Below are 17,505 nucleotides of genomic sequence, written 5' to 3'. Positions count from 1 at the left end.
AAACTGGTTTTTAAATCTTCCAAAAATTATATAAGGTAGTATTTGAGATCACGGATTTTAGTGTTTGGATTTTGATTTGTTTGGAGTTTGGTAGACAATAAATAATTTATCCAAATGAAAGTCCAAAATCCGATTTCATGCCCACATAAGCAAAGGAGGGAGTTAGAAATCTAGAAAATAATAATAAAGATATTTTCCAACTTTTCTGTAAAAAATTTAGAAAATTGGAAAACAAGGAGGCATTTTTGTAATTATTTGAAAAGTCATAAATGGAAAATAAACTCCACAAGCAAATAGTTCCAAAACATTTTATCGTAGTTCATTTATTTTATACAAAAGTTGTAAAACTGAAAAATTAACTAACTTTTTTTTTAATTCTTTAAAAAACTAAAATGAAAAATAAAAATTGTTTTTCACAACTAAAACGGCCCTTAGTTTTCCAAGTGAAGGAATGTACTGGAACGCCTTTACTTCTGCAAGAGAATGAGCAGGTTAGTAATATTGGTGTTCAAGCTACTCTCATGAGGATCCTAAAGTTCATTTCTCAGATTTCTTCTTGGTTATCCCTTCTACAAGTGGTTGAGGGTTCTCATGTCCATTTTTGGGAGGATCAAGGATGTTTTGGTGGGAAGTGCTTATTTTATTTTTCCACTTCTTTTGACTCTCTTTGCTACATAATGCACCTATTTCTTCATTCACAGTTTTAGAAACAGAATTGGCTTAGTAAGAATGAGAGGAAAAATGGCTCACAAAACCCCTTCCCCTTGATTCCCGAAGATTGTCGATTCTTCAGTATGTCACTAGTGCAGGCATTAGTTCATTGGCCAAGAAACTTACTGCGTTGACAAAGAATTCTGGTGAAGGAGGTGTTGGTAAGGGAGTGCAGAGCAAAGCTCTATCACGGCGATGACAGCAGGAAGGAACCAGATCTTTGACTGATGTGAGTGCAATGCTGTTCGTGATGCCTGATCTGGTTTCGTCTCCTGCTAGTCCTCTGCATTTGGGGAAGACATCAATCATTCCCAAGGCAGCTACACTGGCTAGGGTCTCTATGGATAATGGATGTGTGAAGAAAATGGACAGGAATGGAATGGGCCTTGAGAAAAGTGCAGCAAGTCAGCCCAATTGTGTGGGCATGGTATGGTTTGGACCAGGTGTTATTAATATTACGTTGCATTTGGGCCTCGGTTATTCAAAAAGATCCTGTTATGAACTACGTGCAGGCTTCAGTTAGCCCAGCACATACAAATCCGTAGAATGCATGGCCCATTTTGTCCAATAGGATTAAGGAACAAGGTAAATCAGCAGATGACTCTAAACATGCAGACAAAAGAAGAAAATAGGGAGGTTCTTCAAGATTCCCAGACCAAGGGAAAATCAAGTCTTCCTAAAAGTGTTGCTCCACTATCAGATACTTGTACTTCTTCACAAGCAAAGAACAGTGGATCTGTCAGTCTTGGTAGACAGGATTCGGAAAAATAAGGACAAGACTGGCTCTGGTAAATCTAGGTTTTTAGCTGCTGGTTCATGCCCAGATGCGATGGGTATTTCTGGAGAAATAAGGATGCAGAAGAAAGTAAAAAAATGTGGAATGAAGGTTGGAGAAGGTAAGGAAATGTTTTGTTAACCATTGTACAAACTCAAATATGCAGGGAGGAAAATATTTAAAAGTAGATGAAGCGGGACTGTTTAATGTTGAGAATCTCAGAACTGCTCCAAGTCTGATTAGATAAAGGAGGAAGTCGGCATCAGGAAGAAAAGAAAAAATGAGGGGAATATTTCAGAACTGGACAGTCAGTACGATGGTGAGTTTGCTTGTGGTAGTCACCTTCTATTGGATGAGATTCATGAAAAAATGGATTATCTTTCTGACTCATGCTTCTGGGGATATTTTCTTACATCTCCTTCCACACTTGGAGGTTTGGAGGATGTAGCTATCTTTGAGGGATTGGGTGTTGATTTGGCTGTGATAAATCATAGTAGGGATGGGTTGTTAGCTACTCTTATGAAGCAGGTTAGTGAGCAGGATGTTGATGCCCAAGATCTTTTGAATAATATGGGATTGTGGCTGATTATTGATGGACTGAAGTTTGTTCAGATGGGGCTAGAAGAAAAGAGAATAAAGTTCAGAGGGAACAAGCCAGATTAAATACTATCAACTACAAAGGGAAAGGCTTAAAGAGGGGTTCTCTTAATTAGGATTTTCTCTCTTTTTTTGAAAAAAAAAATAATAATAATCCTTTATGTGTTTTCCCTCGTTTTCTTTTGTTTTTTCTCCTTTTGAGGATTCCTATTCTCACCTACATTGTAATTCTCTCTATTATCTTTATTAACATTATTTATTTTGGGATCAAAAAAGGAAGGGAATTTGTTTCTAGGAATTTTAAGTTTTTTTTGCAGGAATGTTACTGATTGTGAGCCTGGTGAGCTTTGTTCATTGCTTAGCTTCCTGGATGCTTTTTGGTCTTCATCTAGAGGGGATTCTAGAGCTGGAACTCCAATGGTTCAAAGACTTTTTCTTGGAAATCATTCTTCTCTCACTGATTTATTCTCAAATATCGTTTCCTCTGAATAATCGTATCTGGAGAGCTAAGGCTCCTTCCAAGGTCAAGGCCTTTCTTTGGTTAGTAGTCCATAGAATTAACACCAACAATCAGCTGAAGGGCATGAGTTTTTACAAGGCTATATCCCCAGGTGTTTATGTTATATGGTTTTGATAGCGCCTACATATTTTTCGTTTTTTGCAATATCTTTCCTTCTAAACAAAATTCCATGTTCATTAAAATTTAAAGGAAAAAAAAAAAAAAAAAGCACCAAGGCAGCAACAACAAGCTTTAAACCCCACTAGGTGGGGTTGGCTACTTGAATTAGTTTGCGCCAATTCTCTCGATCCAGAGCATTTTCCTCCTCTAACTTAAGAGCTATTAAATCCTTCCTCAATATCCCATTCCAAGTTATTTTAGGACTACCCCTACCCCTTTTAATACTAGAAATTATGACTCACTCCTCACAGGTGCATTGCTAGGCCTACGTTTCAAACCATCTAAGCTGCCCTACCTTATCATGTCTTCAATTGCTGCTATGCCTAGTTTATTGTGTATATGTTTAATCCAGAATCTATATTTTAATGTTAAACCACTCATCCTCCTTAACATTCGCATTTCGGAAACTTTTACTTTTTGTACATGTTGTTTCTTAGTTGCCCAACAATCTTTCTTATCCATAAAGCACGGCTGGCCTTATAGCCGTCTTATAGAACTTTGCTTTTAATTTTAAGGGTATTCTATGATCACACAACAAACCTGGCAGGCTGGCACTATGGTATGAAATGCCTGTATTTCTAATGGAAGCACACTCAGCCAATGCTTTGGGATAGAATAGCAGTTGTGTCTCTTTGGGCTTTCTCTTTGCACTATTTCAAGGAGATGTGCTTCTCAGAGGTCCTATGGAACTGACTAGCATTGCTGACTAGGCATTTCTTTCTTCTCCCATTTTTCCTCTCTTCGTACTTTTTTTTGCTTTGCTGATTTATGAGGATACTTACCTTATCCTTCAATTTGTATCTCTCTTCCATCGTGATGAATTTTTTTTTTATAGAAAGCCAGAATTTTACTTTTATCACTATGCTGGACACCTAATGGATTTTTTCCCTTCTTCGTTAGATCGAGATAACTTATGAAATCAGTAAGTCTCAGGGAGGTCAATGTTTATTTCAGAACGTTAGGAGAGGTCCTCTGAATTATTAAACTTAGGTAGGCAAGCATAAATATATCTCACTTTTTCACAGGGAGACGTTTTACTGTTAAAATTCAGATTTATTGATATGTCAGAATGAAGGAGAGATGAGCAATGTAACTCCATTATCATACTTGAGTTCTTCTCATCTCCTTGCCAAAAGGCACAACACAAAATGCAAGAGAGCATGGATTTTCTTGTGTTTGAGCCCTTTATTTCATATATATAAAACTATAGATCCTGTCGATCCCAATTTTCTAAACATCATTGTACTTAGCTCATGGCCTGTTAAGTAGCCGCTTTTCAAAAATATAATGGTAAAGAAAGGACAAACCTTGGTAGCAAATGAAAGCATAGGATCCACAACTAGTTTAGTCACCGACATAATGAACTCCTCACAAGTGGTTTTGAGGCCTTTCTCAAGTTCCTGCAGTAAATGAATTTCGCTCATGTTAGATTAGCTTAAGCCATTAGGTTGTGGGCAAACAATGTATATCAAACATTAACACACCCCCATGCGTGCAGCCCAATTGCACGTGGAGAGATTAACAAAAGATAAATAACAAACATTACAGGGAACAAGATATTTTTTAACCACCACACCATAAACTCGGGCAACAAAATTAGAACCCAGGGCCTTCTGGCAAATAGCTCAGATAACATGTCAGATTACCACTTTATCTAAAATATTGAGCTATTAGGTTGTGGGGAAGCAATCTGTACTAAGTTTTAACATCTCACATGCTCAGTGTTAACCAGAGAAACTAAAAATATGCAACATATCATATTAATTCAATTTTTTTCTTTTTTTCAGTTCATTATTACCAAAACTGGATGTAAGAGCTAACCAACCAGTCAACAAAACCTATTTTCCATATTAAACGCCCCTCCTAGCTAATAAGCAATGCAGTCAGTGACCAGGAAGAAGTCCAAACTGTCAACATGTCTCATATCAACAGGACTATAATGCAAAACTTGAAGACTGGATTCTTCAACTCTGTTCAAGACTCGTGGACTGACAATGGGATATGAGCATAAGTTTTCTAGCACAACGGCAACCAAGTTTAGGGAAAAAAACATGAAGGAAAAGAGAGGAAGAAGAAGCAGAAGAAGAAGAAAAATAAGAAGAATAAGAGGGGCCAGGTTACAAGTGTATGTCCTTATTGTTCTCTTTATTTAACTCCGTTTCTCACACAAAAGCGCACACAGATTATACTGCAATAAATAGTGTTTTGTTCAAGAAAAGCCCAAATTTCATTTGAATTTTCTAACTGTTAAAATAATAAAAGAAAATCTCAAAATAACAATTTGACAGCTTAAAAATAAAAAATAAATAATGAACAGAATTTATGCCTTGACTGTCAAATACTCATGTCCTCACTCGCATAGTTGCATGTTCAGTATGTTGGATGCATGCCCATACTTTGAGAGGTTTCTGTTTAGGGAAAAAAATTCTTGGACAGGGTTAATCTCACACTAATGGTTATTTAGGAGTATTAAAGGAACTGCATACAGAAAGAACCCAATCTTATCCTCCCAATTAGGAGAGAGGTCCTAGCCTGGCGATGCAATCAATAGTGTCTGTAATTTGCAAGGCTTCTGTTTCCAAATGATAAATCTGGCAGCTAAAAAATTATGCCAGAACAGAAATCTAAAGAGATGACTGCATGATTATGTCCAGTGAAGCTGAGGACAGATTTCCACCTAAACTTCCTGTACTTTCTGACAGAATTTTATGGAACTGTTCAACTCTTTGACCCAACAGATGGATATTTCGAATACCAAAAGGAAAGTAGAATACAAGAACATTCACATTTACAATTCAAATCAAGTTGCAGCTTTAGAAATTATGAAATTAATTCTGCTGATCTCAAAGAATAGCACAGACATGGGCATATAACCAATAAACAGGCAAAATCATTTTTAAACAAACATGGAAACAATAATAGAAAGAGAAAATTACGAACCTTTTTAGCATCTATCTGGCTTTCCAAGACTCTAGGAGATAAGGTCCTTGCTAATGAAGTTGATTTTGACCAGTCAAATAGTGAGGCCTGACCTCTAAGAATCCGTCTCAGATGCTCCTGGAAATGGAATTTACCAAAAATATGATTTTGTTTATTTCCCCTCTTTCTCAAGGAAGGGACAGAAATTTCTATGATTTTAAAAAAAGTTTTTAGCATTTTTACATAAATGCCCCAAACCTGAAGGACTAACAACTAGGTCATTCACTCCAGAGAAAACATTTTATTTCATGTATCTCCCCCTTCTTAATTTCATAACTGCTAAGTACTCAGAATCAGAAAGGCATCAGTTTCCAATCCACTTGGCTTGTGACATCATATATTAGCCTTGGGAATTAAAATGCTATTTTAGGAGAAGTTTCACCATAATTTAATCATTTTTAACATAAGCACTGGTTTTATTAACCACACTACCAATAGAATTTCAATAACATTGGTATGTTTAATCCTCTCAAGCTCATAAGATTAAAAATTTGTACAAGCATAACAGTTAACAAATTAAACAGGTCTGATAAAAAATCATATTTGAGATCCAAATCACTTGGAAGCTTCACCAAAAAAAAAAAAAAATTGATAACAGAAAAATTCATTAAGAAAAAGAGAGAAATACAACAAGGATGACAAGGCATCCTCCAACAAGAAGGAAACAACAAAAGAAATGGAAAAAAAAATCCACAAAAAAGCACTGTTGAAGGAAAGCAATCCAACATCTTTGCATGTTGTTAATGAGACATCATTAAGAAGAAGCATTTGCAAAGCAGCAAAGGAATGTAAGAAAACTCACTCTGCTCAAAAACAGTTACAAAAAATAATAAGAACAGAAATTTGAATCCCATTTACCACAGAACAATACAATATTTAATTCTGTGTTATTTGATTACTAACGAAGAATGAAAACACATAATATTGTAGTTAATTCAAGGCTAGCACCAGTTTCAGAGGGTATGATAGTTTCTGTTCACAATGCAGAAATATAAACAAGTAATAGTGCCCCAACTGGAAAGTTTCAGCTTTGGACATACTGACCAGCAAATGAGAGAAATCAAGTTCCTTGTGTGTCACCGAAAATTCTATATCAAATGGTGCAATCTGGAGAGAGAAATTTTGACTTATTATTTGAACAAGAGAAACTGTTCAGGAATCAAAATTAGTGACAACAACTGACAGAACCTGCTCTCTCAAAATAAGAAGATGTTTTATAAGGAAAAGCTGCCCATCCATTGGTGATGATTTCCTTGCAATGAGTTTGCTTGCTTTCTGCAGCAGATAAAAAGAAGCACCACTTACAGAGCACAATAAAAAATTTGGAGAAACAGAAATGTCCAACATAGTTGTTTGGTTTGGTGTCAAAAACAATGCTGATGAAATCCATCAAATTCATCACAGGGGCCCCACCACCATGGTATTAAAATTTGACTAATATTATAAATCTGGATTCAAGAATCTGAATTTATGGAAATCCCAACACCCTTCCAGACATTCTATTTATCAAGCCTAAAAGAATGAAGAATATAGTAAGATGCTCCCCATTCTTCAGGGAACCACTATTTTCTGGCATGATAGCAGTACTCACCAGTAGGTGGCACTATGGTAGTGTGACAAGAAACAAAAAAGAAAAAAGAAAAAACAAAAATGTCGCATGATTGTCCTCTAAGTTCAACTCCATAGCTCAAATATAGTCAAGTTCAAAACTAGAATATTGAAACTGTTTCATGTAAAGGATTCTTTCACATGGATACTTCATTGCTGTCACAGTGAACTACAACACAATTACATGCAAGAGACTGCTATCACCATTCCAGAACTTCACTGCAGTCACTGCAACAGGAAAACATTGGTGCAAGTGCAATGTGACACATGATTGTAGCTTTCCCAATGCCAAAGAATCACTGTTCTGGAAGTGAAGTAACGTTAACCTTTTTCCTTTTAAAATTAGGAGGAGAAAAATAAGCAACTGAAATTGTCATACAAGTCAAAAAATAGTTAAATATCTGATTCATAAATTCGGTAATCTTAGTCTCAAATTGTGGGTATATTATATTTATTTATATTCTTAAAATTCTCTCCATGATAAAGTGATAACATCCACAGCACACTAAAGTTGATGCTTACTTGGATAGATACAGAGCAAACATCCAATGCTTCCTGAAAAAAATAGCAAACAATCATATGAGTAACAAAATGATATAGACAACTAAAACAATATATTTCCTACATTCACAAGACAAGCAGTTTAAGCATCATGACAGACCAAACACTTGAATACCTGAGCTAAACCAGCAAAAACTGCAGGCTCTAAGCACCGATACAACTTTGACAAACATGACAGAGTTTTCTCCAAAGGTGGGTACCAAGTTTTAAACGCATCTGGAGTTTCATCTGCCTGCAGTTTGTTCAACGATCAGGAAGACATACACAAACCCTATGGTAGTTAGAATAATGCTTTTGAAGGGGAGAAAATATCAAAACTTGCATATTAGATTATTCATTATTTAGATTTAATGCAACAATTTGGAATAGGTGCTGTACAGTTTCCATCACTTTCTTTGGAAATTTAAGCATCAACATCATAATTATCTAAGCCACTAACCAAACACTTGTAGTCTGCTAGACAAGTTTGTTTATCAATTCAGACTTATTGGGGCAAGCATTTTCCTTAATTTTTTTCATTAAGAAATATTTTATTAAGGGAAAAAGAGAATATATTATGACAAAGGACAAGAGGTGTAGCCCAAAAAGTAATAATAAAAAATTAAATACAAACGAAAAAATAAAAAATTAAACAATTAGTAGGTCAAAGCTCGCCCTTCGTGCTGAATATGAACCAAAAAACACCCCACAAAAGAACCAATGAAGACCAGAATGAGGCAAAGAAGTCCACCCTATCCTAAAGCAAATGAAGAGGAAGAGAAGTATCCCTAAAGATCCCTGAATTCCTCTCCAACTAAATACACCATGCCATCGCAAACAATACAGAGTCCCCAAACACTGCAGTCCTTCCTTCACCCAAACCCATAAAAATTCACAAGGACTCCAAGTGTGGCAACCCAACACTCCTTAACAATGCTAAATGAAAGATTCTGCAACCTCCAAACACAAACGTAATGCAGGAAAAAGATGAGCTATAGTCTCTCACAACTCCGTCAGTGCAGAACACACATAGCAGGTGATAATGCCTTATTTGGTCCCTCCTTTGGAAACAAATCATTGGTATTTATCCGGTTTAAACTCACACAGCAAACAATAATGCCTCAATTGTAAAAGAATCCTTGGCCTTCCAAGTAGAATTTTCCAGAAGGCAAGGACTATCAACAAGGGTCTGGACAAGATAAGAATGGAAACATTCTAATAGAATAGATTATAGAACTATCAAGATTCAAGAAACCGAGATCTCATCCAGAAAAGAAAGAAAATAAGGAATAGAACTCAAAGAAATGAACACATCCATGTGTTTATTTTTATTTTTTGATAGAAAAAGAACTCAAAATAAAAATACTTAGCCATTCACTGGGCACACAAGTCTGAGGAAGTAAACGGCACAAGACACTCACAGAAGTATTTTCTGATATTGGCTCAGCAGGTTGCTCCAGCTTCACAGGGTAATCCAAGTCTTCATTGGATGGAATATAATTAGCTATCTACAAAAAATAAATAAATAATCTTTAGTTGAATCTAAAACGACTTCACATCTGATTGTATTGAGGGAATATAACAAAATCTCCTTCATGAATTATTAGAAACCAATTTGTATGTTAAAAAAAAAATTGTTTCCCTAGGCATGCATTCACAATATTGCTAACAAATGGGAAGAGAGAACATTCCTACCAGAGAAAAAAAATATTAAAATAAAAAATAATAATTAATCAGAATGAAATTAAACCCTACTAAGTATTTGAAAGTCATTCAGCAAGAATAACACACCAAAACAGCATCAATCTATCTCATATTTTGAGTACTACTGGGCTAGATCCAAATAATGGTAGAGGGCAGCCCATGTTTTCAATCAAATATCCTTCTCCGAAGCAGGCACAATATCCATCACAGGCTGTCCAAGATGTTTCTGTTAGCAATCAAGCCCAAACCCTATTTAATAACTTTAATGAGCGGCCCATGAATTCGATCAAATTACCTTCTCCAAAATAAGCTCAGAATTCATTTCTGACTTTGAAAGATAATGGAGCCAAACTTAGATCTGTTAATATACAAGAGGGTACAATACATGCTCAAAAACCACGTAATGGTAACATAAATGCATGGTAACCTATTAAATCTGTTTCACCAGTAGAAAAAGCAGTTGGCTACTTCTTCACAGGTAAGAAATATCAAGAGTCTTGAAGGGCAGGAATCAGTAAAAGCCAGACTCGGTTCAGACAACTCAGGGAGTTCAGTTGATGTTTCTGTACCTTAGTGGGAGAGGAACTCCATGAGGAGAGAACAACCAGTGAGCCTCCAGCGGTGGCTGTTGAGTCATTTACTTAGGGACCTAGAAGCATGTGTCAGAAAGATTCAGGAAAAAAAAAAATTTCAGGCGGGGGGGCGGGGGGCGGTGGATCTATTTGTAAAGGAACCAATTCATGATTTTAGAGGCCATAAGGTTTATGCTTGTCGGAAGGGAGTGGGTGTTAAAATAAGAAAAAAAGATTTCAAGAGAAGCAAGATTATTCTGAAGGGATAAGTATAAATATTTTGACGCAAAATGCGGAAGGGAATTTCTGTATTGCGAGAGATCCAAATGTTTAGAAGGCTGCTACAGGTGAGAGGGTTAGCAAGGGTAGGGAGAAGAAATGGGGCGACCTCTCAGATAATGACAGTGAAGTCATTAGCGAGTTTGATAGTGATGGGGGTTGCTTTTGGATGAGCTTGGGAACAATATGGATATGGTTCTGACTCATTTGATTTACTTGGGGGTACATCACATCTGCACCATCTCCCATGGAAGAAATGGAGGGAGTTTCTATTTTTGAGGATCAGTGTTTTAAAAGGCTCAATTGAGGCTCACCTCAAGGCAAGGCATGCTTAAAATTCCTTGAGGCTCAATCTAAAATACCAATTTCCAGAAAGGCTAATGCATTACATGCTGAGGCTTATGCATTTTTACAAAAAGCACGCCTTTTGTGCCTCTTTAGTTGAGGCTTGCACATTTTGGGCGTGTGATTCTCAAGTTAGAATTGATTAGAAAATTTCAACTACATGTTTGTGCAAAAGGAATGTCATAATATGAGTTTATTTCTAAAACTCTTGAACCTCGACCTTTCCAAAATAACTAGACTTGTATCTTATGTCATGAAAATAGTTTGAACTTCGTCATGGTATAGCTATCTCTTGTCATGATTTATGTCATATATTCAAGTTAGCAATTTTTGAATGGCCAACAAGTATTTTGCGAAGTACATCTAGTTTTTCTTTTTTACATTATATTTGCAAATTTCTTAATTTTTACTTTAATTTAAATATATATAATTTATTTAACAAATTTTTATCTTAAAAAACAAATTCTCAAAAGACTTACACCCCAACGCCTTAAGGCTTACGCCTCGCCTTTTGAGGGTTAAAATGCCTTGCTTTCGCCTTTTAAAACATTGTTGAGGATCATGAAATGGATTAAATGTAACTTTGAATGGAATTCTACCTACCCAAGCGAGGAGATAATAGGAAAGGATTTAGAAGTGCCACAGTTGATAAAATAAGATGGGCTTGTGGCCATCTGATCTTGGAGGAGAGGGAGTTTGACTTGGTGATAAAAGCACAGGAAGAAAAGCTAAAGGGAACCAGAAAATTTGACATGCTCAGTGAACTATGATGGAAAGGGTTTAACTAGGGGTTACTTGGTTAATTCTTCATTTTTCTTCTTATTTTTTATATTTAGAGGATGTCACATCCTTGCTTAGTTGTAACTTCTCTTCTTTCTTTCTTAATACATTTTCTTTTTTCAAACCAACAACCACCCCCCCCGCCCCCCGGGGCGGGGGCGAGGGGGAAAAAAAATACCATCAATCCATCATTTAGTGAAACGTTCTAATGCCTCAACAATAATGTCAAAAAGCAATAACACTATCCCACTTCCAAAAAAAGAAGGAAGAAAAGAAAAAAAAAAGAAAGAAAAGAAATAGAAGTTAATAGAAGTGCAGATCTACATGTGTACGCACTACGGAGAATCGGAGATGCAATTAAATGTCATCTCAAGCTCTAAAAGATCATTTGGAGCCACTTATACAGAAGTGCGTTTCAAAAAAAAGTGTTGAATTTAATAAGTGCTGATTCTAAGTGTTGAACTAGAAAAGTGTTCAATGTTCTAAAAAAGTAGAATTTGGTCGTGTTTCAAATAAGTAGTATTTTTATATATACTTTTAGCATAGAGTATTATATGATTTTTTAAACATATTTTAAATTAAAAATGTTAATATTTTTTAATTAACAACTTCATTAATTACTTAAATTATTTATAATTAAAATTTAAATATTTTATATTAAAAATAATATTAATTAATATTTTTAATTAATAATAATCTGGTTATTAATGTATATTTAACATATTACAATTGTATTACATTATCATAAAAATAAATATATTAATTAAATTTAAAATTTTTATTTATTTACTATTAATTTAAATTAATAAATAGTTCTTATTCAATCTAGAATTGAATTATGATAGCAAATATGTATTTTTAAATATATTTTCAAACAAAAATATTTATATTTATATAATTAAAAATTTAAATAATAATTATATTAATTTTTAATTAAAACTTAAATATTTTCTATTAACTAAAATAATATAATATTATTATTTATTAATTAACAATAATCTTGTTCTAAATGTATATTTATAACATATGATAATCATCACATTAACTTAAGCTAAAAATAGCATTAAAAATTAAATTAAAATTTTTATTTTATTTAATGTTAATTTAAATTTATAGATGGTTCTTTTATTCATTCTAGAATTTAATTATATTTTATTACTAATTAATAGGTTATAATGCATAATAAAATAATATATGATTAATTTTTAATTAACAATTTAATTCATAATTATGTTAACTACAACAAACAATAACAATAACAATAACAACAACAATAAGCCTTCAGTCCCACTAGGTGCGGTCCGTTACATGAATCCTTTTCCACCAATTCTCTCAATCGAGAGCATTTTCCTCTATTAGATTCATGGCTATTAAATCCTTCCTCACTATTACATTCCAAGTTATTTTAGGCATACCCCAACTGCTTTTCATGCTAAAAACTATAACTAACTCACTCCTCCTCATAGGTGCTCTACTAGGCCTACATTTCAAATGTCCAAACCATCTAATATGCCCCTCCCTTATTTGGTCTTCAATCAGTCCTATGCCTGAATTATTGCATATATGCTCACATTTTACTTTATCTTTTAATGTTATACCACTCATCCATCTTACCATTCACATTTTAGCAACTTTTACCTTTTGTACATACTGTTTCTTAGTTGCCCAACATTTTGAACCATAAAACATAGCTGACCTTATAGCCATCTTATAAAACTTTCCTTTTAATTTTAAAGGTATTCTACGATCACACAACACACCTAACGCACTCCTCCATTTTACCTAACCTGTTTCAATTCTATGTACTATGTCTTCTTCAATTTCCCTTCCGCTTGCATAACAAATCCAAGATATCTAAATCTATTAGTGTCATTAATCGCTTGATTATCAAGTTTAATCTTCTCCCCACTACTACTCCTTACATTACTGAACTTACATTTCATATATTCTGTCTTATTCCTACTTATCCTAAACCCTTTAAACTCTAATGTGACTCTCCAAAGTTTTAGCTTTGATTCCACTTCACTCCTATTATCATCAATCAACACGATATCATCTGCAAACAACATACACGAAGGGATCTCATTTTGAATATAGTAAGTTCATTAATCAGTAAAGTAAAAAGATAAGGGCTCAAAGAAGAACCTTGATGTACACCTATTGTGATTGGTCCCTAGATTCCCCTCCCACGGTCCTAACACTAGTCACTACTCTATCATATATATCCTTATGACCTCAGTATATCTACTGCAAACCCCCTTTCTTTTCTAAGACCCGCCAAAGAACTTCCCTAGATACTCTATCATAAGTTTTCTCTAGGCAAATAAAAACCATAATCAAGTCCCTTTTCTTTTCCATAATCTTTTCCATTAAGTTTCTTAAAAGATAAATAGCTTTTGTTGTTGATTTCTGAGGCATAAAACCAAATTGATTTTCTAAAATTCTCATTTCTAGTCATGTTCTACGTTTAATTACCCTTTCGCATAATATCATAAAGCTCATAACCTTAATTTCACAATAATTAATTACAGTTTTGAATATAGCTTTTGTTTTTGTATCAAGGTACTAACATACTTTTCCTCCATTCTTTTAGCATTTTCTTGGCTTTTATAATAATGTTGAATAGATTAGTTACCCAAATATTTCCTTTATCCCCTAAACATTTCCAAACTTCAATTTGTATTTTATCTAGTCCTATAGATTTCCTGCTTTACATCTTTTTTAATGTCAACTTAACTTCAAGAACTCTGTTAGCCTGAGTGGCTACATGATCCTAATTGTCGTATTTTGATGATAACAACCCACTAGTGGTTCTTAGTTAAGCTAATCTTACCTAATTGTCGTATTTTGATGATAACAACCCACTAGTGGTTCTTAGTTAAGCTAATCTTTGCATACTAAGTTGTGGCAGGTATAAGTAGTTTTGTTTCACACATGTTTATTGAGCAAGAGTTGAGCAAATTGCATGTGCATACTAGTTCATAAGGGTACATAGGATATCATCAAGTCATAAGTTTAGTACTTATGAGTTTTCAAAGCCAAAACAAGAGTTTTATAAAAATATCCTTTACTCAAATGTATTTTTATATGGGACAAATTTTAAATCATATTAGTATTATAATCTTTTAAAGACTTGGTCCTGGTTGGGTTTAAAACCTCATTTATGCAACACTCAAATTCCTCTCTCGAATTTCCTAGAACACCCTTCAGTATTTGGAGCATAGCTTTTGCTAGAGAACTCCAAAAAGGGCGATCTTGGTATCTACGGAAAGCCAAAAAAAAAATCACACAACTTTCGTGTTGTAGATTTTCACAAATGAGAAGGTTTAGATAATGACCAAACAGACGCAAACCGTCGACGGTTTGGTCAGGTGCATCGATGGTTTCAAGCAGAGAGCTGAATGGTTTTTTTGCCTGAGGAAACCGTCAATGGTTAGGGGAAACCGTCGATGGTTTGCGTTGGAGTCTGAACCCCAACGGCCATAAAACGGCTAGTTTTCGAAGTAAACAAATATTTTATTTAGCCAACAGCCATATAACGGCTAGTAGCCCAATTTGCCTATAAATACAAGTCCAAAGACTTGTTTAAAGAATGATCTTAGTGATTAACATCTTTAGTATATCATTCACAAGCACTTTACATTTAGTTCATTATCTCAAGTGCTCAAAATCTCTCCTGCTCTTTAATCTTATGTTGATTCATTACTTGAGAGATTTGTGCGAGGTTTGTGTTGTATCACATATCCATTCATTCAAGGAGCTTTGTTTGTAATTCATCTTATTGTTGCAAAGGATTCTTGGTGACCGAGTTGCGAAGGGTTCTTGGTGAATCGTGATTGAAGGTTCTTGAGGAACCGAATTGCAAGGATTCTTGGTAAACCTTGCTGCTCTTAGTGAGCGAAAGGGATTTGTTCCCGTTTGTAAGGCTTCTCCGCCTGTGAAGGAGGCTTATAGTGGATTGCAGAATCCTTCAGTGTGTCTCAAGGCGTGGACGTAGGCAAGAGGCTGAACCACATTAAAATTGTTTGTCAAGCTTTTCTTCCCTACTCTTTTATTTTATGGCTTGTGCATGATTTATATTTTACATATTGTGATATAATTGTTTGTATCTTGTCAAGTTTAATATTTTGTAGAGAAAAGCAAAAATACGCAAAAAAAATCTATTCACCCCTCCTTTAGACTCGACTCTAGGGCCAACAAACTCTAATTTTGCAAATAAATCTCTTATTTTTAGTCTTCTCCTCATTTGTCACTTCCAAGTTCAATCTTTCATTTTGGTTTTCATTAAACAACTTATCTAAGTATCTTCGCCCCCTTTCTTTTATGTCTTCCCCTCTAGTTAAAACATTATCATTCTTGTCCTTCATACATTTTACATCACCTAAATCTTTGGATTTTCTTTCTCTAGCTCTAACAAGTTTATAAATGTCTTTTTCTCCTTCTTTTGTATCTAGTCTGGTATATAAAGTATCATAAGTCCTATGCTTAGCTTTCCTATGTTTAGCTTCACTAATAGTTCCTTTTTTTTTTTTTCTCGCCTTTAATATTTTTCAAGATTTTCTATATTCTACAATTTTGCCATATTTTATACCAAATTCTTTTTTGTCTTAATGGCTTTTTGGAGTTCTTGATCCCACCGCTAACTTTCTTTACTACCCAAGATCTTCCTTTGGACTCACCTAAACCCTCTTTTGCTATTCCAAACAGCATTTGCATCTACCTTATCCCCTATGGTCCAATCACACTCTTCAATCATTTTATCTTTGAATTTTACTAAATTATCTCCCTTCAGGCTCCACCATCTAATCCTTTTGCATTGATTTATGTTACTCTTTTTCTTCAATTTTTTAATATGTATATCTAACACTAGGGCTCTATGTTGTGCAGTCAAACTTTCACCTGGGATAACTTTACAATCCTTACAATATAAACAATTCCCAAAGAAGAAATCTATTTGACTTTTATTATGCCCACTCTTAAAAGTTATTAAGTGTTCTTCTCTCTTTATAAAGCAAGTATTCAATATAACCAAATCATAAGACACGGCAAAATCTAAGATTGTATCACCGGCCTCATTTTTATTTCCATATCCATGGCCTCCATGCATCCTCTCACAGCCTATATCATCCATTCCAATGTGTCCATTCAAATCAACTCCTATAAATGCCTTTTCAGACATTGGTATCCCTTGTTAAATACTATCCATATCTTCCCAAAATTGTCTTTTAATATTTATTGCTAAACCTATTTAGGGAGGATACACACTAATGAAGTTCACTATTTCCAAACCTAGAGCTATCTTATTTTTATGATCCCATCCCCTACTCTTTTAACATCTACTAAATTATCTTTTAGGTCTTCGTCTACAATAATTCCCACCCCGTTTTTATATTTCTTTTTCCAGTGAACCAAAGTTTAAATCCTGATTTTTCAATTTCTCTAACTTTCTTTCCTACCCATTTCGTCTCTTGAAAGCAGATTAAGTTAATTTTCTTCCACTATTTCCATACATTTGCCCTTAAGAGTCCCTATATCCCAAGTTGCTAATCTAATCTTTGTTTTTTGTGTTAACTTATTAACCCTCACCCTTCAATACTAACCCGGCCTATTCTCTAGATTTAGGTGAATTTGGTAAGAATTCATGATAGGATTTGACAAAGTTTTACCCTAGCTGTTAGCTACCTAACACAGCCCTACTCCCTTATCTAGGCTTGGGACCAATGTGTGTACAAAGATAATTTGTTAATTTGTGTTACACAAGCGAAGTACACGTTTGAGTTTTATTTTTTAATGCAAACTTATTTCACATAGAAAATTTTCTAAATCACATCATACAACCAATAGAAACCACACAAACAACACAATGCATATTTTAAAAAATCTAATAATTATCTTAACTATTATTTTTAATTAACATTTAAATATTATTATTAAGT

General features: G+C 34.4%; 1 protein-coding gene across 2 annotated transcripts in view; it reads right to left on the bottom strand.

Annotated features, from left to right (window-relative positions):
- LOC131153517 (conserved oligomeric Golgi complex subunit 3) overlaps window positions 1-17,505 on the bottom strand; it is a 60,942-nt gene that overhangs the window by 6,491 nt on the left and 36,946 nt on the right. The window contains exons 16-22 of one of the 2 annotated variants that reach the window (XM_058105865.1): window positions 9,311-9,397; window positions 8,026-8,142; window positions 7,872-7,904; window positions 6,930-7,016; window positions 6,786-6,848; window positions 5,703-5,819; window positions 4,070-4,162 (exon numbers count right to left, since the gene is read on the bottom strand). In XM_058105865.1, coding sequence (XP_057961848.1) covers window positions 4,070-4,162; window positions 5,703-5,819; window positions 6,786-6,848; window positions 6,930-7,016; window positions 7,872-7,904; window positions 8,026-8,142; window positions 9,311-9,397 — 597 coding nt within the window. Of the gene's footprint in view, window positions 1-4,069; window positions 4,163-5,702; window positions 5,820-6,785; window positions 6,849-6,929; window positions 7,042-7,871; window positions 7,905-8,017; window positions 8,143-9,310; window positions 9,398-17,505 lie in introns of both variants that reach the window. The other variant, XM_058105864.1, reaches the window with a different exon arrangement.

Source organism: Malania oleifera, chromosome 4 (assembly GCF_029873635.1).
Source record: "Malania oleifera isolate guangnan ecotype guangnan chromosome 4, ASM2987363v1, whole genome shotgun sequence".
Classification (NCBI taxonomy): Eukaryota; Viridiplantae; Streptophyta; class Magnoliopsida; order Santalales; family Ximeniaceae; genus Malania; species Malania oleifera.
Note: the sequence above shows the minus strand (reverse complement) of the source record. Positions and strands in the feature narration are given on the sequence as shown.